This window comes from Mus caroli, unplaced genomic scaffold (genome assembly GCF_978045245.1).
Source record: "Mus caroli unplaced genomic scaffold, Mus_caroli_1 scaffold_11, whole genome shotgun sequence".
Lineage (NCBI taxonomy): Eukaryota > Metazoa > Chordata > Mammalia > Rodentia > Muridae > Mus > Mus caroli.
In genome coordinates this window covers 29,882,820-29,902,235 of record NW_028227266.1, presented here as the reverse complement: position 1 = coordinate 29,902,235, position 19,416 = coordinate 29,882,820, and the positions used below count along the sequence as shown (strand labels likewise).

General features: G+C 46.9%; 1 protein-coding gene across 2 annotated transcripts in view; it reads right to left on the bottom strand.

Moving 5' to 3' along the window:
- Ets1 (ETS proto-oncogene 1, transcription factor) overlaps positions 1 to 19,416 on the bottom strand; it is a 120,714-nt gene that overhangs the window by 4,674 nt on the left and 96,624 nt on the right. For both annotated transcript variants that reach the window (XM_029481151.2, XM_021172498.3), the window contains 3 exons: positions 18,364 to 18,612; positions 14,221 to 14,481; positions 104 to 222 (listed from right to left, as the gene is read on the bottom strand). In XM_029481151.2, the coding sequence (XP_029337011.1) occupies positions 104 to 222; positions 14,221 to 14,481; positions 18,364 to 18,612 (629 nt within the window). The remainder of the gene's footprint in view (positions 1 to 103; positions 223 to 14,220; positions 14,482 to 18,363; positions 18,613 to 19,416) is intronic.

Genomic DNA, 19,416 nt, shown 5'->3' with positions numbered 1-19,416 from the left:
AAGCAGCAGAGCTGAGCGAGAAATCTGGGCCTACAGGATCACAATCCCAGCATTTTCTCTCACCCATTCTCAGCCCAGGACTCCCAAGTCACTCATTACATACCTCATCTGGGTCAGAAAGCTTGAATTCCCAGCCATCTCCTGTCCAGCTGATAAAAGACTGACAAGACTTATCAGTGAGTAATTCCAGAAGAAACTGCCACAGCTGGATCGGCCCACTTCCTGGAAGCACAAGGCACAGTGGCTCATTAACAAAACACACTGAAGGCTCACAGCAGCTAGGCCCACTAAGGCAGCAACCCTCACCCGCCTCCCAGCCTGTCTAGACAGGCGAAAACTCAGGCAATCGACAGCACAAACGCTGGAGTCAGTACTCTACGCTCAGCGAAAGTAAAGATTTCCCTTCCAAAAGAAAAAGGAAATCACACAGGATGGATACACCATGGGTCTGTTTTTATTAATTTCCAGGTTGGTCTCCTTTAATTGCTGTGCTCTTTTAATTCCAGAGTTTTCTGGAAAAACAACACCAAGTCTATCTTCACACGTGTTCTACGGAATTACTAATTTTGTTTGTTTGTTCTGAGATGGCTCACTGCTGGCCCGGAACTTGTAGACCAGGTTGGCCTAAAACTCAGAGATCCACCTGCCTATGTGTCTCTGGTGCCAAAGGAGTTTAGTCTTGAGAAACGGACTATATAATAGCTCCGGTGTCAACTCTTAAGTTTCCTGATGATGCTCAGAATCTCACACATCCCTGACAGAGAGACACAGAAAAGATGACATGAGTCCTATGTGCACTCTGTATTAACACTACAGACCTCAAATATGAGAAGATTCCTAACAAAAAAACTAAGGGGAGCTGCTACACATTCCCTTAGCTACACATCAATCACTATGGCCTTAGCTACACATCAACGCTTTCTTCTCTGCTTGTGAATTCTCAGTGACTCAACGGGATAGATACTGTTATTAGTCTATCGGTTTCTACCACGCAGGAAAACAACAACAAAACCACAATGTACAACACAGCTATCTAACTTGGGTGAAGGCATTCAGATGAGAAACAGGATAGCTGGGTCAAGACTTCAGATTCTTCAATACACTGCCCAAACCAAAAGCCAATGGCCTAATTAGATTCCCTGCCTGGTTGCCATAACTGGAGTGCTAAATGGCTCTGGCTTTCAGAAGCCATCTCCCTTGCTTCTCACGTAGTCACAGACTCTTGAGGTACACACGGCCTACTATGCTGGGTACCTATCCCAACAAGTGACAGTACCAGCCCCAGAAGGCCCCCTGTAGTGGCTAAGTTTTATACTATTAGAACCTCTCTCACACTGTCTTAAAACTTTCTCTTAGAACAAGGCTAACCTATTAAGATTAGGAGAGGGATGGAAAGATGAAAAGACCCAGAAAGGTCCTAGTCACTGACAGGTGGGTAGTGAGCATCATCGCAGGTCCTAAAGAGGCAGACTTAGGAGTACAGCACAGGCTGGGACAGACAAAAAAGAAGAGGACTTGAAAATCATATTATGAGTGCCAGCTTGGGGGACAGAAGAAATTTTCCTACAGTGTTACCTAAGCTTCAGTGCCCAAGAACTCACCACAGCCTATGGGCATCTGCGCACTGATGTCTGAATATGACTGCACAGGGGACTCCTAACATGAAAAGCTCTCTCCTTAATGTTACTTTTCCTACGTTCAGAGGGAAAAACAACAACAGCAAAATAGTGTTGATATGAGCATTGGTAATCCACCTCCTAGGATAAACTATTCTTGCCATTCTTATTCTAGACCAGAGAGAAGAAGAAAAAGGAAGACCAGGTATCTCAGACAAGCAGAGCTGGAAAGGTAAGGCATGTCTCTTGTTCACTGAGTGGCAACAGCAGCTCACATCTCCTTGGGACTCTTGCAGAAAACACAGGTTAGCTGACCCGAGCGCTCCCAACAGCCCGCAGGAATTTAAACACTAGCATCCATCTGTGTGCAGTCCCAGCATTATCAAGGCCAAATGAGAAGTGAAAATTCAAGACCATCCTGGTCTACACAGTGAGACCCCCTCCCCTACCCACCCCCAAAGTGAGGATAAGAACCTACACACCATTGTACCCAATGAGACAATTCTAGGGCTAAGCCTAAAACTTCCCAACTGGACTTTTCATTGACTTCTACACACCGCCCTTCTGTTGGAGAGAGCAACAGAAGCAGGAAGGGTATGGAACTGTGGCTTCAGAGTTATCACTTTGCTGGGTGATGTCACAAGGACCTTCCCTGTTCCTACAGCAACACATCAGCCTCACTTCAGTTCTGGAGGGAAAGTCCCCTTGGAGACACAAGCATAAAGGCGGCTCTGGGGTTGTAATGCTTACTGGCTTTGCATATCTGCCAGCCACATCCAAGTCCACACCCCAGACTCATGAAAGAGACTTGTAGTCCCAGTTACAGGTCTCCTGAGGCCATTTCTCGACTGCTTAGCGTAGACCTGTTCGCACCCTCAGGGCTCCAGCCTCCTTCCTTTGCCCATGCTCCAACATGCTCTGAAAGCTCAACACTTCTTCAATTTTCCTTCCCAGATCCTGGCCCCATCCACCTACCCACATGGCTTGTGGTTCCGTGAACCTCTGTCGCCCAGAGCAGAAACTGTACTAAGAATAGTGCCAGTCATGGGAAAGGGGAGCTCACATGTTAAATGTGACTCACAATGGCAGGCCTGTCTGGGCCCCCAAGGCAGTCAACGGAGCCCTTCACCATGCTGCCCCACAGTGTCACACATCAGGAATCCAGTCGCATCATTGGGAAACTATGTTGCTCCAGTAGAGCTCGGAGCCACAACAACAGAGGGGTCCCTGTTAGAAGGAGGTCTTCCAAGGCGGGGCATGAAGGAACACAGGACACACACCCACAGGCCCAGCTCCCATCTCCTGAACCGACTTTGTACCCCTGACTCTGCTCTTCTCAGGCCACTCCAGCTAGGGAACTTCCTGATGGCTTCTCCTTCTCGGACTTGATATTAGAGTTAAGTTCTTATAAGATGCTGGCAGTCCTAGTTTGCAAAGCACAGTCCAGACTCGGGAGAAGTACATGGAGCAGCCTGGGCCAGGAGACAAAGAACACCAAGCCCACTACCCTCCAGGGGACCTGAGAGAGACACCACAAACCAGAGGCAGCTTCCCATAAATCCCTGCTCACCTGGGTCACATTTTATGTATGTCTCGTCTTTATCTAGAAATTGCAAGGCCTAATGCTTCTGCCGATGACTGAACATTGAGGTCTCCTGTGTTTTGGACACTGACTCTGAGGCTAAACCTTGAAGTAAGCTGGAAATAAACCTTATTGAAGTGTGTGCGTGCACATGCACAAATGTCTGGCTTGTCTGCTTGAGGGTTTCTGTTTCTCTTGCTGGGTGTTTACAGAATTGGAGACTAAACCCAGGACCTTGCACATGGTAGGCCAAGTTTTCTAAGACTGAGCCATGCCCTCAACTATTTAATTACCTATTCATATAAGCATGCATGCATTTTGAGTCGTGCTCTCACTACCGTTGCCCAGGCTGGCCTTGAACTTGTAATCCTCCTGCCTCATCCCCCTGAGTAGTTGAGATTGGAGGTTTGCACCAGCAAGACCAACTATGACAACCCTTCACACCTGACAATGTCACCCTCATTTGTTTTGTGTCCTCGGCTTGCAGACTACCTGCCCAAGGCAGTTGCCTCAAAGCTGGCAGTAGAGGAGGCAAGATTAGATATCAGGATCTTCTACTCCATCCACATTTCCACTTCAAATGTAGTTCATATCTATCACCTGGGCCCTGGTAAGAGGCTAACACAAGACATGTGAGCTCGTATGGATGGAGTGGCCACCAGACAGCTGTTGTCCTGGCAGACTGCTCCTATTTTTACTAAGGTTTCTTTTTAAACTATCCCTATATCGCTCCTCTGTGGGGCTGTGCGGGTGAACACATTATGTGCACATATGTAGAGGAAAAGAGACAACCTCAGGGGTCTGAGAGAAGCCACCTACTGCTGCAGTGATCTGGAACTCCAAACAGACTAGACTAGATCTAACTCACTAGCTAGGCCAGAGCTCCAGGAATCTCCCAGACCTTTCCTTCCTAGCACTAGATGTCGAAAGCACACCAATGTGCCATGCTTTTTAAGGTAGGTGCTAGAGATCTGAGGGTCAAACTCCGTTCCTCGTGCTTGGGAGGTAAGCATATTGCCAGCCGAGCCATCTGCCCATCTTCCCACCTTCACTGTGGTTCCTACCACAAAGCCCTGATGGTTGTGCTCAAGGCCCATCTCTCATCACTGGAATATATATGCTCCAAGGGAGGCCCTCTGACAACACCTGACCAGCACACACCTGCCTGCTAACAATTCTAATAACACTATGTGTTTTATCAAATGCTTCCAGGTTGGTACTCTTACGTTTGTGGTGTCAGCCATGATACCTCAACATTTAATGAATGCTTTTGCCAAAACCATCATCCTCGGGGGGTTGGGGGTGGAAGCATACAGGTTTGAAAGGTACCTAAAGGCGTCTCTCTATTAAATTATATTTGGGGCCAAAATATGGATGACACCCACCCAGGCTATGTTGCACCAACACACTCCCAAAATAAAGCAGTCACACCTCTTGTCCTTAGGGGGTTCATGCAGCTCTAAGAAGCTGAAGTTCTTTAGTTCTACTCTGAAATTCAAATTGAATACCTCAGTGTGGATAGGAATGGCGTATTTATTTTAACCTATGAAACTCTCATGGTTGAGCACCCTTGCAATGGGGCTGACTCTGCCCTGAGACACATCTGGCAGGTGGCCCTAAAACAGCGAATAAGCCTGGCTGGCCCCTCCCTTCCAGCCAGGTGTCTCTGCCCACAGCCAACGGCGACAGCAAAAACAGAACACTGGAGTCCGGAAATGACCCGTCTGCTCAGCACAGCCTCCCTTTTTATACCCCGGGGAGCACCTGTCTCTTCGATGGGGTGGGTGACTCCAGAGTCTTCATACACCCTTCTAAGTCATTTACAAACAATCCCAGAATCTTATTGTTTCCATGAAGTCATGGTGTTGAGGGGCCAATTAAATAGAAATCAGCCAGCAGTTTCTTGCTGTGTATCGGACCCTGTGCAGAGCTGCACCGGGGCCTGTGTGAGGATGACACTGCTCTGTAGCTTGGCTCTCAAGGCCTGGAGAGAACTTTGATAAGAGAGAGCAAAGGCTGTCTGATATCCACTTCAGTTCTATTCCTAGAGTTGTCACCTCCTATTTCTTCTGAGTTGTGGCTTTCTGGTGCCACTGTGCCATCCCATCTGGCCTCTAACGTGGCCTAAATATGTCTACAGTCTTCCCACAATGCCTTGGTTTAGTAAGTCCCTACTATCCTGTACTCTATAAATGTGGCCCTGTGTCAAAGCCTACAAATCAAGAGTAGTGAATAGAATATAAGCTCTACTAATGTGACCATTAAAGTTATACTTGCTAAACACAGTGATGAAAAATAATTCAGAAACCCAGAGAGTCAAACACACACACACAAATACATGCACACATTTATACACATAAAGCCTGCACAGATGGTGACCCATGCAGAACTTTGATTTTAATTCTTCCTGGTTAGAAATGAAATATAATGCAACTCCAGCTCCCTGGGCTTTGTTTTCCTGTTCCTCAAATGGAATAGCAGTTTTGCTTGTCTTTAATCTACAGATGTCCATTAGGCCTCTCTTAGAGAAACATGGCAGGCATAAGGAGAGAACACTGAGGAATGAACGTCAGAGCCGAGCAGTCTGGGAAAAACACGGGAATCGTGCAGAAAAGCGGAAGATAGCGGAAGATAGCGGAAGAGGCATTTGTCAAAACAAACTTTCAAAGGAATAGCTGTGAACTGCCTAGATAAAATTTAATAATGCTTCCAAGAATGCAATCAACTTTCACGTGGCAACTTTCAGGAAGTTTTAACCTGGGAGATGGTTTTAAAAATCATATCAATGTAATTTTTAAAACATCTTAATGGAGTAACCACTGAACATTATTTTAAGTTCAGCATGAGAATGAAAGCACCCGCTAATTAAGAGTGGGTGTACACCATGAGAGGCAGCAGAGTTAGAAACCGACCTGGCTTGGGGAAACCTGGGTCACAGACAGACTTAGCGCCTCATTCCCACGTGGTGCATTTTCTCTAATCATTCCTGCTCCCGCCAAGCCCCCACTACCTTCCCCAATGCTTGCACAAGCATGGTTCTACGTGGTCTACAAGTACTGAGAAGTGCTTGCCTAGCCACTAAGACCCAGGCAAACTGGCCACTGGGTCAAGAGGGCAGCAAGTGGCCAGCTGGGCACCCCACCTGGCAGTGTTCACTGAGACTCGCTGGGCTAGTTTGCCTTGGACTGGAGAAGGCAGTTACACATTTTTCATGTATGACGAAAGACCTTTGTTGCTGCTGTGGCTCTGCCCACCTGTGTGCATTCAAGTGTCCACAAGTGGGGGTGGGAGGCAACAGGCAAAAAAAGACCGCTCCATTCTCTTAAAGGGGCTGCCTCCGTTTACAATCTAAAGTTCAGAGGCAGCCTCTTGCCTCTGAGCCCACCACAGATGTTGCCGCCCCGTGCGCACTTCAGCCTAGCTTGCACATGAGCCTGCAGAGCCCATCAGTGAGCCTCAAGTCAGGAAGTGGCTTTCTTTACAGCCTTTCCCTCCTGGGGTTTTCTAGGGAACAGACTTTTTAAGAAGCCACCAGAGAGATCTCAGCTGGGGTCAGGGGTAGAGAGTAAGCACTGTGTTATAAACCAATGAAGTATTTTTTCCCCTAACCTATGGAAGTATCTTAAAGGAAACGCCTTGCTCTGATACCCAGGTAAGTAAGCAGAAGAGAGAAGGATGAGTTGACGGATTAGTAAGAGTATAAGCCCAGTCTGGTCTACTGTAACTCTCAGGGAGACGTAAGTGAGCGTCAGTCTGTACTAGCTCTGACAAGCACGCAGCCAGCACCTAACTTATCAGCATCTTTCATGTAGGAGCTTTTGACTAGACTGGGGTAAAACATGAAACAGAGTATTAGCAGCAGGGTAGGTCTATAGGAAAAAAATCCTTCTTGGTTCACCATCATGCAAAAAGCTGAAAGTGTCCTGCCTATGCCTCTGAAGAAGTGGGGCCAGAGAAGGAGCCTGGAGAGGACTTCACAAGAAACTGCTCCCCTCTGTCTGGATGTCAAACTCCTCCACAAAGCTATGTCCTGCCACCTCTTAAATATCTTGCGTACAACCCTCCTCTCAGAGTCTAAACTTTCGAATTCAGTCATCCTAGGAGAACTTTCACTCTCTTTATCTATTAGGGAGATGTGAGTCACACCCCTGGGTTCATTACAGCCAACATTATGCACAGAACCCAGAAGCCTATTGTGGGCCACCATGACCATGGAGACACATGATTCTTACACTGGCCAGACAGGGACGCTATGCTAGCTTACTGAGATGCCACTTATGTGGGTAGGGTCCAATGTGGCTGTCACACTAACTGTTGCTCAGATGGGGCAAAGAGACCATGTCCCTATCAAGGCAGGATGTCTCAGGACGGTTACTGACAGGGACAGAGCATAACAAGGGACATATAGGCCCAGTCCTGTGACACACAGAGGTATTTTCCCTGGGCAACTGTGACCCAAAGCCCCCTTACCAGCTTGGCTGAACCATTTGAGAGGCTGAGATGCAGGTTGAGCAGAGTCACTCCCTACCCAAGCCTCCTTGGGTCCAGGTCTACTGCATGTTCTAGAGGCTTCCCTGCCACCTTCCCTGGTCCTTCTTTGTCTTTGGAGATGCTCCCACACATACTGTTTGCATAGCAAGCCATTTCTTTTAATCTGCTTCTCACTATTTTGGATATTTTCCCAGTTGTTAGCTAGACAATGTGTAAAGCCTCGGGAAGCATCGTATGTCCTCTGTGGTCTAGACGCTCCCCTCCCCCTCACAACCAATCCCACACTTGTAAAAAATGAGAACAGCAGAAGCTTCCCTGTGCGGCCTTGGTGAGAAGTTAACAAATATTACTATCTCAAGGAGTCCAGGGCACAGCAGGTGCTGGTAAACACGCAGCACCCTGGGCTGCACGTCATGTGGGGCCTAACTAACGTTAACGTCAGCAGTTACTGGAATTCTCTAAGTGAAATGCACCTACTGACTTGGAATAGAAGTATACTGCAGAGATGAAAGGGTTAAAGATTAACGTGGTGGGAATGAACATCTCTCTGAGTGGACTTCCTAGGTGCTCAGCACTGTTCTGCACGGCTCCATGAAGCCACTAATTTACACGTGCTTAGGAGATGGGGGTCCATTCATTACCCCTATTTTCAGACAAGGAAAACGGGGCACAGGGTTGTGAAATTTCCCAGTGTAACACAACTTGGCAGTGGCAGAGTCCAAGTCTGTGCTCATGGTCCCTACAGGTTACAGCCTCTTGATAGAGCACCTCAGAGTGGCCATCCCCTCAAGTGTCTAAACTGGACTTCACTGTGAAGGCATGTTTGAATGGCAGGTGTCACTGAAGGCATGACACCAAGTCAACCTCACTTTGGGCATGTCCACGGGAAGAGGGGTGCTTTTCTGGAATTGAGCCTCTGTGCTGAGCAGCGGTCTCTCCACAGCAGGGGCAGAGGAGCACTCAGTACAAAGGAACCCTACAGGGCAGAGCTGGAGAATCTGGGACACGTCAGAGGCAATAGGGACTTTCCAAGCCCATGGCTTAAAGGCAGCCAGGGCTTGTATTGGTGTCTCACAGCTCGATGGCTACACTTTGCTCAATGGAAACACCCTGCTTCAAAGACAAAAAGGTGGAGTTACACACTGGAGTCAGAGTGGAATTCCCAAGCAGACACCACCCAATTTCATCACGCATAACGAGCGTCTGTTAAAGGAACAGTGACCCCCAAATTGTGAGACTCTGAGACCTCTCTAAATCAGACAGGGAGCTGTTCCCAGAACAGAAAGCCAACCTGTAATCCAAAATACAGACAGGTCTCGGAGAGGTGCAAGTACCCCAGGGGTTCAGATGAAGGGAAAGCAACTCCAGAGGCAGCGTGTGCAGTATTAGCTCAAGGTTCTGAGGAAGCTCTGCCAACCCTGGCCCTGTCAGAACTACGGGCAGAAATAGGGTACCCCTCTTCCCATAAAATGTTAAGGCATTCAGAAAAAAAAGTTAACAACCGTGCGGCCAAAGCCTCCAACCATAGGAATTCCTCTGCTGGTGAGGAATGATTAACCGTTGACACTGCACTAACCAGCTGAGAGGCAGGACCTGTGAGGTGGCTCTGCAGGCTGCAGAGAGCCGCTCTCCTCCCACCCACTTCCATTCCTGGGAATTTTCCTCCCTGATCCTCCAAAGTGATTCTCCATTGACCTATATGCTGACATGAACAGCATGCTAACCAATCCAGGACTCCACTAAGACGCTCAAACCCACCTTGGTGAGACCCTGGGACCTGCCATCAGGCTACACAGTGACTGAGGATCAGTCCCTCAGGCCTCAGGGCTACTGTTGGGCAGGAAGATTCTATTCACTTTCCTGCAGCTAGCCCATCACAGTCACCTTAATAAGCTCAGGAAGGGAAATGGTCTCCATCCTTCTTGTTCCTAGCTTCCTTCTTCCCTATGGAGACTCTGCCCAGGGACACTCCACACTCACACTGCACTGCCTTTGACAAGCCTGAGTTAGCTCCAGCCTGGCCAGAACGAAGGAGCTCAGAAAAGTCATTACCTGGCCATCTCTGGCTTCTGGAAATGAGGCCAATGCTCAGTGCTTGCAACCTGGGTCTCTCCCCATTCTGACAAGTCAGCCTATATCAATGCTAGCATCCTCTCATTGCCTTGTGCCAGCAGCGTTTGCATGGACAGATTATACCATGAGCCTAGTTCAGGGTAACATGGTAGAAAGTGCCACCTTTCCTAACCTGTTTGGAATATCAGAAATCTACACAGATGCATGCTACATTACAAACTTAGCAAGCTGTCTCTTTCTTCCTTATTGCTAGCTTGGGCCGGTCAAGAGCTTCCCAACACTGCCAACCATGTTGTGCCCTAGTACATGCAGTCTATTTTGTAACTCAGTTTTCTTCAGAAGACTGTGAGTGTAGGTGTTATGCCAAAGTCACAGGCCATGTCCTCAACTGAGGGGCTTGGCAGACCTTCCTTTTGTAGCCAAGTTGTTTATTTTCTCAGTGTCTCATCAGTAGCTTTAGGTTACTATACGCTAAAACTCAACTATAATCAGACCTCAGGGATTGTGAGTTTGACCCAGGGATTTGTGTGACTTAGGCTGACTCTCCTCTCATCTGTGCAATGGACAGAATAGCATTCATTCTGACCAAAGGCAATGTAAGAGGACCCACAGCGGGACATCTGGGACTGTTTTCCCTCTATGTCTCCCAGAGAGAGGAGTGGGGGGGGGGGGAGACAGAAGGAAGGAATATAAAACATTCTTCTAAAATGGTCATTAATGAATGGTTTTAGGTATAGTCTTTTTCCAGGCTCTGGATGAAAAAGAGACTTTCTTCCTTCGTCATTACAGCTTAGTGGGTGATGACATACCTAGACGTGGATTTCCAGTAGGTCACCTGCAGCAGGGTTATGAATGGGCCTTTATCGGTGACTGTGACTAGGAATAGGGAATAAGGTTCAATAATGGTGATTCACAGGCCCAGAACTCTGTACTGAAGCCAAAACCAGCTCTTACCCTTCCCCCTTCCCCTCAGTCACATGTATGTATGAAGTGTTCATTAGTGACAAGAGGCCACCTGGGTCTTAATCCCTCTGTGAAAGACATGGGGGTACTACTCAAGGAGCGCTCCCATTCCTTAACATGAAGAACAGATGGTGCATTCAAGCAAGGCATGCAGCACTTAAAATTCGTTAAGGAGCTAGCTTCTTGCAGAACAAAGTTACCTGACCTTGGATAAAGCATGGTCTTTGCGCTCAGTTTCACTATCTCTAAAATGGGGCCAGGCTGACAGGGAGGAGAGGAGACTAGCGCTTAACAATCCAGTCTATCATCCTATCCCTACACCTAGGTCAACCCATTGAATAGATGAGCATCACACACTGTGCTAGACACAGGCAAAAAGGACTCGTAATTATAACAAATTGATTACCTCAGCGTGTAAGCACACTCTGAGGGCTCAGCATTTTTCTAAGGTTATAAGGAATACAGACAACAGTGAGCTTGGGGTTGGCTCTCAGTGTTGTAATTAGAAGGGATTGAGCATGCACCTATGAACAAGAGAAAACGGAGCTTTTCCACTGTGTCAGTCTGACAACCGTAAACAGTACGGTAAGGAGGTACGTCTCGGCGGAAGCCCACATTGCGCTTGATGTAGTCCTCACTCAGCTAACAGGCAAGGCAGGCTTTCTTTCAAGCCATGTTATCTGCCCCCACATCTCGACCTAATTTAACAAGTTGCCATGGGAGCCCTGCTAAGGTTGATGCAATTTTCTTATCTTTGAAGGAAGAATGTAACTGTGCAAGAGAATGTGAAAATTCCGTCTCTGACTAACTGATTTCCACACTTACAGTGCAGTAACTAAGATCTCACAGGAAGGAGGAGAACGTATTCCTGTGGAGGCAGAAAGGACAGAATCAGTCCCTCATCTAGGGGTGTGGTGAGATGCTCTTTTCACTTAGGTACATGTACACACATGCACGTGGTCCAGACCAGGCAGCCATGATAAGCACATGTATGTAGTCCAGACCAGGTAGCCATGGTGCAGAAGTCTGAGTGCCCCTATTATAGGTCACACATAAGCTTCAGCAACTGAATTTTAGGATAGAAAGGGGTCAGAACGAGAGACAGGAAACTAGTGCAATGTTTATACACATGTCAAAAGCACTGCCAACAGTTACCTAGTGATTTCCATTTCTCAAAGTACTTTCCAAATGTCAGGTCATCCTAACATGCCTGCATGAAGTTAGATCCCCATTTGCAGCCATCACCTCAGGTAAGAGACAACACAGGGCAGATGCGTTCCATCCCTTGTCCATCCCTATTTCTGGGACGGGGCCACCAGGTCACAGACTCAGCGAACCTGTAGTGGAGGCAGGAAGTGTTCCCTGAAGACAGAGCTCATGGGGGAAACTGCCAAAATTTGGTCTGCTATCACACCTAACAAATCCCAATCGTTATTTGGACCACAGCAACAAGAGATTCTAGTTCAAGTCTAAGGATGTGTAGAATAAACTGGATAAGACTGATTCTGCTTGAAGTGGGGGTGGGGGTGGGGGGTGTCTTATCCACACCCAGTTGGTGCTCATTTTCTGAAATAATCAATTTATTACAAGTAGGGCTTTCTTCTCACCATGTCTAGCGCAATGTCTAGCACTCATTTATTTAATCGATTTGGTTCAACTGCGTTTTCACACATCCCCCACTGTCGGGATAAGGGTGAACAGTTCTACTTCACTAAAGTAGAAAAAGGTACAAGGTGAATTTGCCTAAAATCACACAGTGTGTGAAAGCTGAGAGAGAGTACAGGGAACTTCTGGTTTCTGGTCTGGTCTATTGTTCTCACCACTACTGGAGTCTGAAAAAGTTAAATCCATAATTGTAAAAAAAAAAAAAAAAAAGAATCTAAATGTGGACAAGGCTTAATTTTTTTTTCATTTGGAAGGGCTTAGTCTTTGAGAAAGTGAAGAGATGATGATCTCTTCCCCCTCCCCTCCCCTCCCTTCCCCTCCCCTCAATCCTCTGAGCACTACCCCAGCCTTTGTCCTTTCCTCTAAGCAGCCCTCTCCCCTCCCCACTCCATCATGGCATCCAGATGGAGAGAGTCTAGTCTCAATTCCAAAGTCTTCCACTCTTCTACACTTTGAAAGACTTCTTGTACTTTTTCTCATCTCAGATATCTTCAATGAAAATGAGTAAATTTCCCAATAATGTGCTCTCCAGAGACAGGAAAAGATCCTCTTGAAACATGCCAAAGCCCCCTCCTAATATCTTTTTTTTTTAAAAAAAGAAGGTCCTCAAGTTTGTCCTTTTCTCATGATTCTTCATTTGGTCCTTGCTGCCCCTTCCAATCATAGATATAACTCCTGGGCACCCTTTGATGCAATGACTACCCTAGCTAGGGTCTTTGTGGAGTGCAATATAGGGAACATATTCTTGATCTTGAAAGGAGGAATAATTTTTCTAAGTATATAAATTTCACTTTTAAGGATCTCTTAATTTTCAGAAAAAATTCCAAGACTATTCTAGCCCTCTTGAAAAAAATCTCAGTTATGTCAACAGAAACGCCATGTCTGCTGCCCATCTCCAGTCACACAGAGCCCACGCCTGTCCAGTGGAAGACATCTTAAGCGGATGGCACTAAACAACATCGGACTAACAAAAGTTAACCAAGGCTCTTCTCCAGGGCACTCTGTAAGCCTTGAAAGCGCTACCGTCTTGTAGAGGGGATCTGATGCTTAGCACACGGATTGTGCGATGCGTTTGAATTTTTCTCAAACTCTCCGCAAGGCTCCTAGGTTAAGTACGTATGAGCTGCTGCTCACTGGAATGGTGGACTGCCTGGCTCTAACCATGAGCTTCTCGTCAGAGCCCTAGCTTGGTGAACTTCATCCGTTCTCTGGGTTCTTTCTGAACTCCCTACTAATCTAATGATAGCTTTCACACCTGGAAGGAAACCAATCCTAAAGTGTAGTGGCGGTGGTCTTGTTGTTGTTACTATTGCTGGTGGTGGTGGTAAGTGTTTGGCTATGGAAGCCCAGGAAGGCGATGGATAGGGCTGGGGTTGCTGTTCCTACATTCAGCCAGCAGGCTGCCATGATAACCAGACTGTGAAACTCGTCGGCATGCAGGCCATTCAACTCTGCCTTTGAGAAAGCCAGCTTCTGGTTTTGTATTTGAAAAGGTCTCCCCAGAGCAGGCCAGCAAAAGTCCCTCCATACTACCCATGAGGCAGTTCCCAGAAACTCCCAGTCATCACAGGTCCCTTCCCCAGATACGAAAGAAGTTCAAAAGTTAAATTTCCACCACTCTTAAAAGTGAACCCTTGAGAATGAATGATACTATTGGCTTCCAAAAATCAGTGGCTTCTCACAAGCAGAATGGCTTGAAACTAAAGACCCTTCAGAAACATCTACACTACACAAAACTAAAAAGGGACGCCCCTGGGTCTCTGTGCCTTACACTTGACCCGGCCCATAGAAACATGCAATTAGCCACCTAGAGAGGGGCTGGGTGCCTACCTGTGTAGCCAGCCAGGGCAGCAGCAGGAATGACAGGCTTGTCCTTGTTGAGGTCAGCACGGTCACGCACATAGTCCTTGAAGGTGCCCTTGGGCTTGTGGTTGGGCAGGGCAGCGGGATAATCCTCGTAGTCGAAGCTGTCATAGGAGGGGACCCGCTGCAGGCTGTTGAAGGATGACTGGCTGCTCCAGGACTGGGTGAGGCGGTCACAACTATCGTAGCTCTCTACGCTCTCAAAAGAGTCCTGGCCCCCGAGTTTACCTGGAGGTAAATGAGGAGGTAGGAAGAAGGCAGGGAAGAGGGGTTGGGAAAAAACAGCTGTAAAATCCCTCTTATGGAGGAGAGATTGCTAATTAGATCTAGAGAGGGAGGAAGGGAGAGAGGGCCCAGGGCTACAGGAGTCCCAGAAGTCCTGAGTCTACACTAGGGGAAAGGATGCTGGCCTGGCCACAACATGAGTGCTGCTGCCACTGTCTGGCTTATAGTTCTGAGCATAGTGGCCCAGGTTCTACTCCTCGGAACTGTCATGAGGACAGAACCTCAAGAATTCTAAAGCCAGAAATATAGAAGCTTGGAGCCCTACTTGTCATGAGATTTCTGGTTAATACAGTAGATTTAATAAGTTAATAAAAAACACAGAACACTGTCAAATTATTATTTTTTTCAATTCCAGACAATGGAATTATTTCTGAAGGCCCAATTTGGCAAAAAATATTTTGATCATAAGAAAAAAATATTCTATTAGACTAAGGGCAGATTGGCATCCCTTGTCCTTGGAACCAAAGCATTTTACCTTTTAGGTACTTTCTCCCCACATACTTCATGACTCTCAAATGGAGAAAGAAGTTGTGGGGTGCCTTCAGGGACAGTAAAACAAAACCCAGCAAGGCTCAGTCATTCCTGCAGGCAGCAAACTGTATTAGTTACCCTCTGAAGCATAGTTCAGAACTTGGAATTCAAACTCCATGGGCAGGAGAAGCAGAAGGGATGGCTCCAGAATGAAGGCCCAGAGCAGGGTCAGAAACCCTTCACAGGGTGAGTGGCTTAAAGCATTCTGAACAGACCACATGATCGTGCACGTTCATTCATCTCCCAAAGCAGGTTATACACAGCCGCTGCAGTTGGGCAAGCATTGCTGGAGACGTCTCCACTGGCAAAAATGACATTAAAAGGGGGGCTAACATGGGAACTTTAAGAGAAAATAAATACACTGAAGATCTACAAGGGACCCCAGGAACATCTGTTAAGGCTACTGACCAGCTGCTTCCCAGGCAGCTCGAGGCAGACCTCAGGAGATGGGATGGCCACTCCTACCCAACGTAAGCCGGGAGATGGAGAGACGTGAGAAAAGCCTGTGCAGGAGTGCCCTCAAATCACTTCTCGACTGTGCGAAGCTGGCTAAACCCTGAAGAGGAAGAGTGCCTTCTCCAACCACATCAGCGCGCTTCTGGCTGAGGACTGGTTAAGAAAACAATGCTCAGACAGAAGCAGCTGCCCAAATCAAAGTCAAATACACGGGGAAGATATTGATCTCGAAATTAAAGAAGAAGTCCCAGATAAACAAGTATGTCTGCTGTGAACATTCTGCCCTTCTGCTCTCTCCTGTAGGGATGAAGACAGAAATGTCACCTCTCACTCTACCCTCTGCTCAAAAGAAGGCGATGCTCACAAAGCAAACCAGAGCCTAAGGAACGACTGGCCATGACTGTACCACACTAGTCCCCTTCCGTTACTAATTTTTTAAGTCACATTAAATTTCTCAGGAAAGCAGCCCCCCCACCCCCCACCCCCACGGAATGCCACGGTCATTAGCAGGGCAGAGAGTTCCCTGGTATCTCATAAAAGGTGTGTTCTCATCCTAGCTATCGATGCTAACTGCCTTTCCATCTCACTCTAGCACAAGCACACCAAAAGCCTAAGAAGGAAAACCGTGTTTCCACAGAGGATGCCTGCCCTCTGAGTCACCCATACGTAGGTATTCCCTAGGCTTCAGGCTCTTGCAGTTTTTCTTATCTCTTCAGCCATTTTTGTATGTGGAGGGCCAGGATCTGAAAGGGCTTCATTAAGCTTAAGTGCTAAGAAAGGCGTCACCACTCTCTTGCAGCCTCACCAGATGGTTCTCAGTTCAGACTGTGGTTTAGAGTGGAGGGCAGCTTTCGTCTTAGTTCTATTTCACAACCCTGGAGCTGGAAGCCTTCATTAATGGGTATTTTCCCCAAAACACTGACTTGAATCCAAAAGGATTAGGTTCTGCTTCTCTGTTCGATCCGGGAGGCATGCATCCCCGAGACTAGTACTGACTGTCTTCTCTAAGAAATGCCTCTGCAAGGTCCTTCCAAAGCTAATTGAGTCCACCGAACAGCACTCTGAACAGGAGACGGGTAGCCTCACAGCCACCCACAGAAAAGACTTACACAAAGACAGGCCTTAGAGCTCAAATAAGTGGGACAGAGAAGTACTTTGTATACTGTAACACAGCATCTGAATACTGCGATTATTAATAGTCAGCTAACAGTAATGTCTTCAGTCTAGACCAATCACAACAGTCAGAATCAATGGCCCTTTGGCCAGCCGTGTCACAGCACATCTACCAGGCAGCAAGCAGGCTTGCACAAGCTGGTCTTCCCCTTAAGTCTGTGGCCTGAGCTTGGAGGAACTGAAGGACAGGAGAGCCACAAAGAAATACCTGACGTCCTTCAGTAAGGATCAGTTGGGGTTTATAATCATTAGATAGGGTTTGAAGGGTAGTGAGGATCCAAGAACCAAGATGAGGAAAGGGAAAGGAGGGCATTTCCACAAATGCAAAACCAGCCACAATTGTAAAATGGTATGATTACAGATGTACACAGACTTACAACACGGCTGAACCCCAAACCCACAACTCGGTCTCCTTAAATATACAGAGAGACAGCCCCACGAGGGAAAAATGGTGCTAAGGCTTCAACCTGCTTAAGAAGAAGTGCACAGATGCATACACTTGAGGGTATGTATTTAAATAGACACGTACCCAAAAATAAGACAGGCAGAAAAGGGGAAGACAGACCCGGTCCCACCCTTTAGTTTAAAACAAGAACAACCTAGGAGCATAATATGGACATTCTGGGTTCTGATTTTGCAGGAACTTTCCCTGTATGAGGCCAGAGAGCTCTCACAAGGCAGGCTGGGAGCAAAGAGGAGCTACAGTTAAAGAGCATCCCTAGCACAGTAGGGATGGGTCACATTGAGCAAGTAGCACGGGGAGTCATTCAGTGAGCAAGAATCACTACTCTCTTCCAGTCTTAATACTTGCCCACCCAGAAAGTCATTTCTAGGCTTTTCAGAAACTAGTAGGCTTTTCCTGGGCGAAGAAGACCCTCCTTCTGTCAGACTTCACTTTTCTCAGCAACAAGATAATCAGAACAGGCTCCTTCTCAGAGTGCGATGTTCAAGTCCTCGGGTTCAACATCAGGTACATCTTACCTCTGGGGCATCAGGTCAGCGAGACCTATTTTCAAACACTGACTTCACTGCCAGCAACTATTTATCACTGCTATAATAGCCTTGTCAACAAGAGTACCTTCTTTTGGAAGCCACTGGCCACCTTTCCCCTGGTCTCCTAGCTAAATACATACTTTCACCACGTTGTTGATGACCAGTTCCAAATAAACCACTGGTTAACCATCTTGTATCTTCCCAAACCAAAGAAGTCATAAGTGGCTAATTTCCCAGGATGAGCAGCGAGGGTCATCCCGGGTACCAATCCAGGGTCTACAGTATGACCCAGGTGAACCCTGAAAGGATGCCAAAGCACAGGCCACATTTCCAGAGGATTATGATCTCAAGCAAAACTATCTTAAAGAAACTGCAGCCTGCCTTTCAAGATCCAACTAGAAGTAATATGGAGGCAAACCGTGTACCCTGATAACACATTTGATTATTACTCTGTCATACTCAGTTCCATCATGGACTCCAAGGTCTTTGTCATCATGCTGGATAAAGCTAAAATCTCACGGCAGAAAAGTCTTCTTGTCCATACACTTGAAAAAATTAAATGCTAAGACTGGTGAATAAAGGAGTGATAAGTGAGCAAAATGGGACCTGGACAATGAAGGAACCGAGGCAATTCTTGTACAGCCAAGGAGTCTGAAAGTAAATTTGACCTACCACGACTGGCTCTCCCCAGGCACATGTTGTCTGGAGTTAACACCTCTTGCTTGATGGCAAAGTAGTCTGTCTGCAAGGTGTCTGTCTGGAGAGGGTCCTGGAGAATGACAGAAGGGTAGTCGTTCTCATACTTGAGGGACAGGAGTTCTTCCGAGCTGATGGGATGCAGCGTCTGATAGGACTCTGTGATGAAGCTGGGCTCTGAGAACTCTGAGGGAGGAACACACTGAGCATGCTCGATACCATAGCCTAGAAAAGGAGAATGTTTACAGTTGGAGACACTGGGACCTGAGAGAAGCCATTCTTACTCCTTATCAAGCCCCGCTCCCCCCATGTGATGTGAGCTGACTCCCTTGAAGGAGGTAAAGAGTACATCAGAAGGACTTGGGTTCAACCTTGATGCACAACTTGCTACCTGCAGCCCTTGATAAGGTACCTTCCCTTTGGCCTTAATTTACTGCTCTGTGAAATAAAGCTGGTTAAGTGTTCCTCAGAGTACTGTGATGAAGAGTAAAGGAGGCTGTGTGTATAGGCACAACGGCTACAACATTCCTGGCACTCTGGATAAACTCCAGATATGTGCTGAATGTACCTGTTGCCATTAGAATAAAAACTGTAATAAGCCAGAAGATGAAAAAATATATATACACCACACCTCTTTAACACTACCTTTGAAGTCAGGGCCATCAGAGAAGCCAATGACACTGTTTTTCTCTGGATACCTCTATAGTGTACTAAGCTATCATGCACTTTAAAAATAAAGTTTCATTCTCTGTAACAGAATATGATGCTACACGGTCCACGCAGGGAATCAAGAATGATCCCATAGCAAATCCAATCATCTTTAATAATAGGTAAGCAAAGCATGTAGGCCAAAATCACATCTCTCCCAGTCTCTTACACACATGGGACTAAATAAGATCAAAATATGCCCAGGGTATATTCCTTCCCACTGGCAGGAACTTTGTAGGCTGGTAAACACACATAGACTTAGTGATGTACTATGTGACAAGTCATAAATTAAGTAACAAAAAGCAGAATATAATTAAAAAT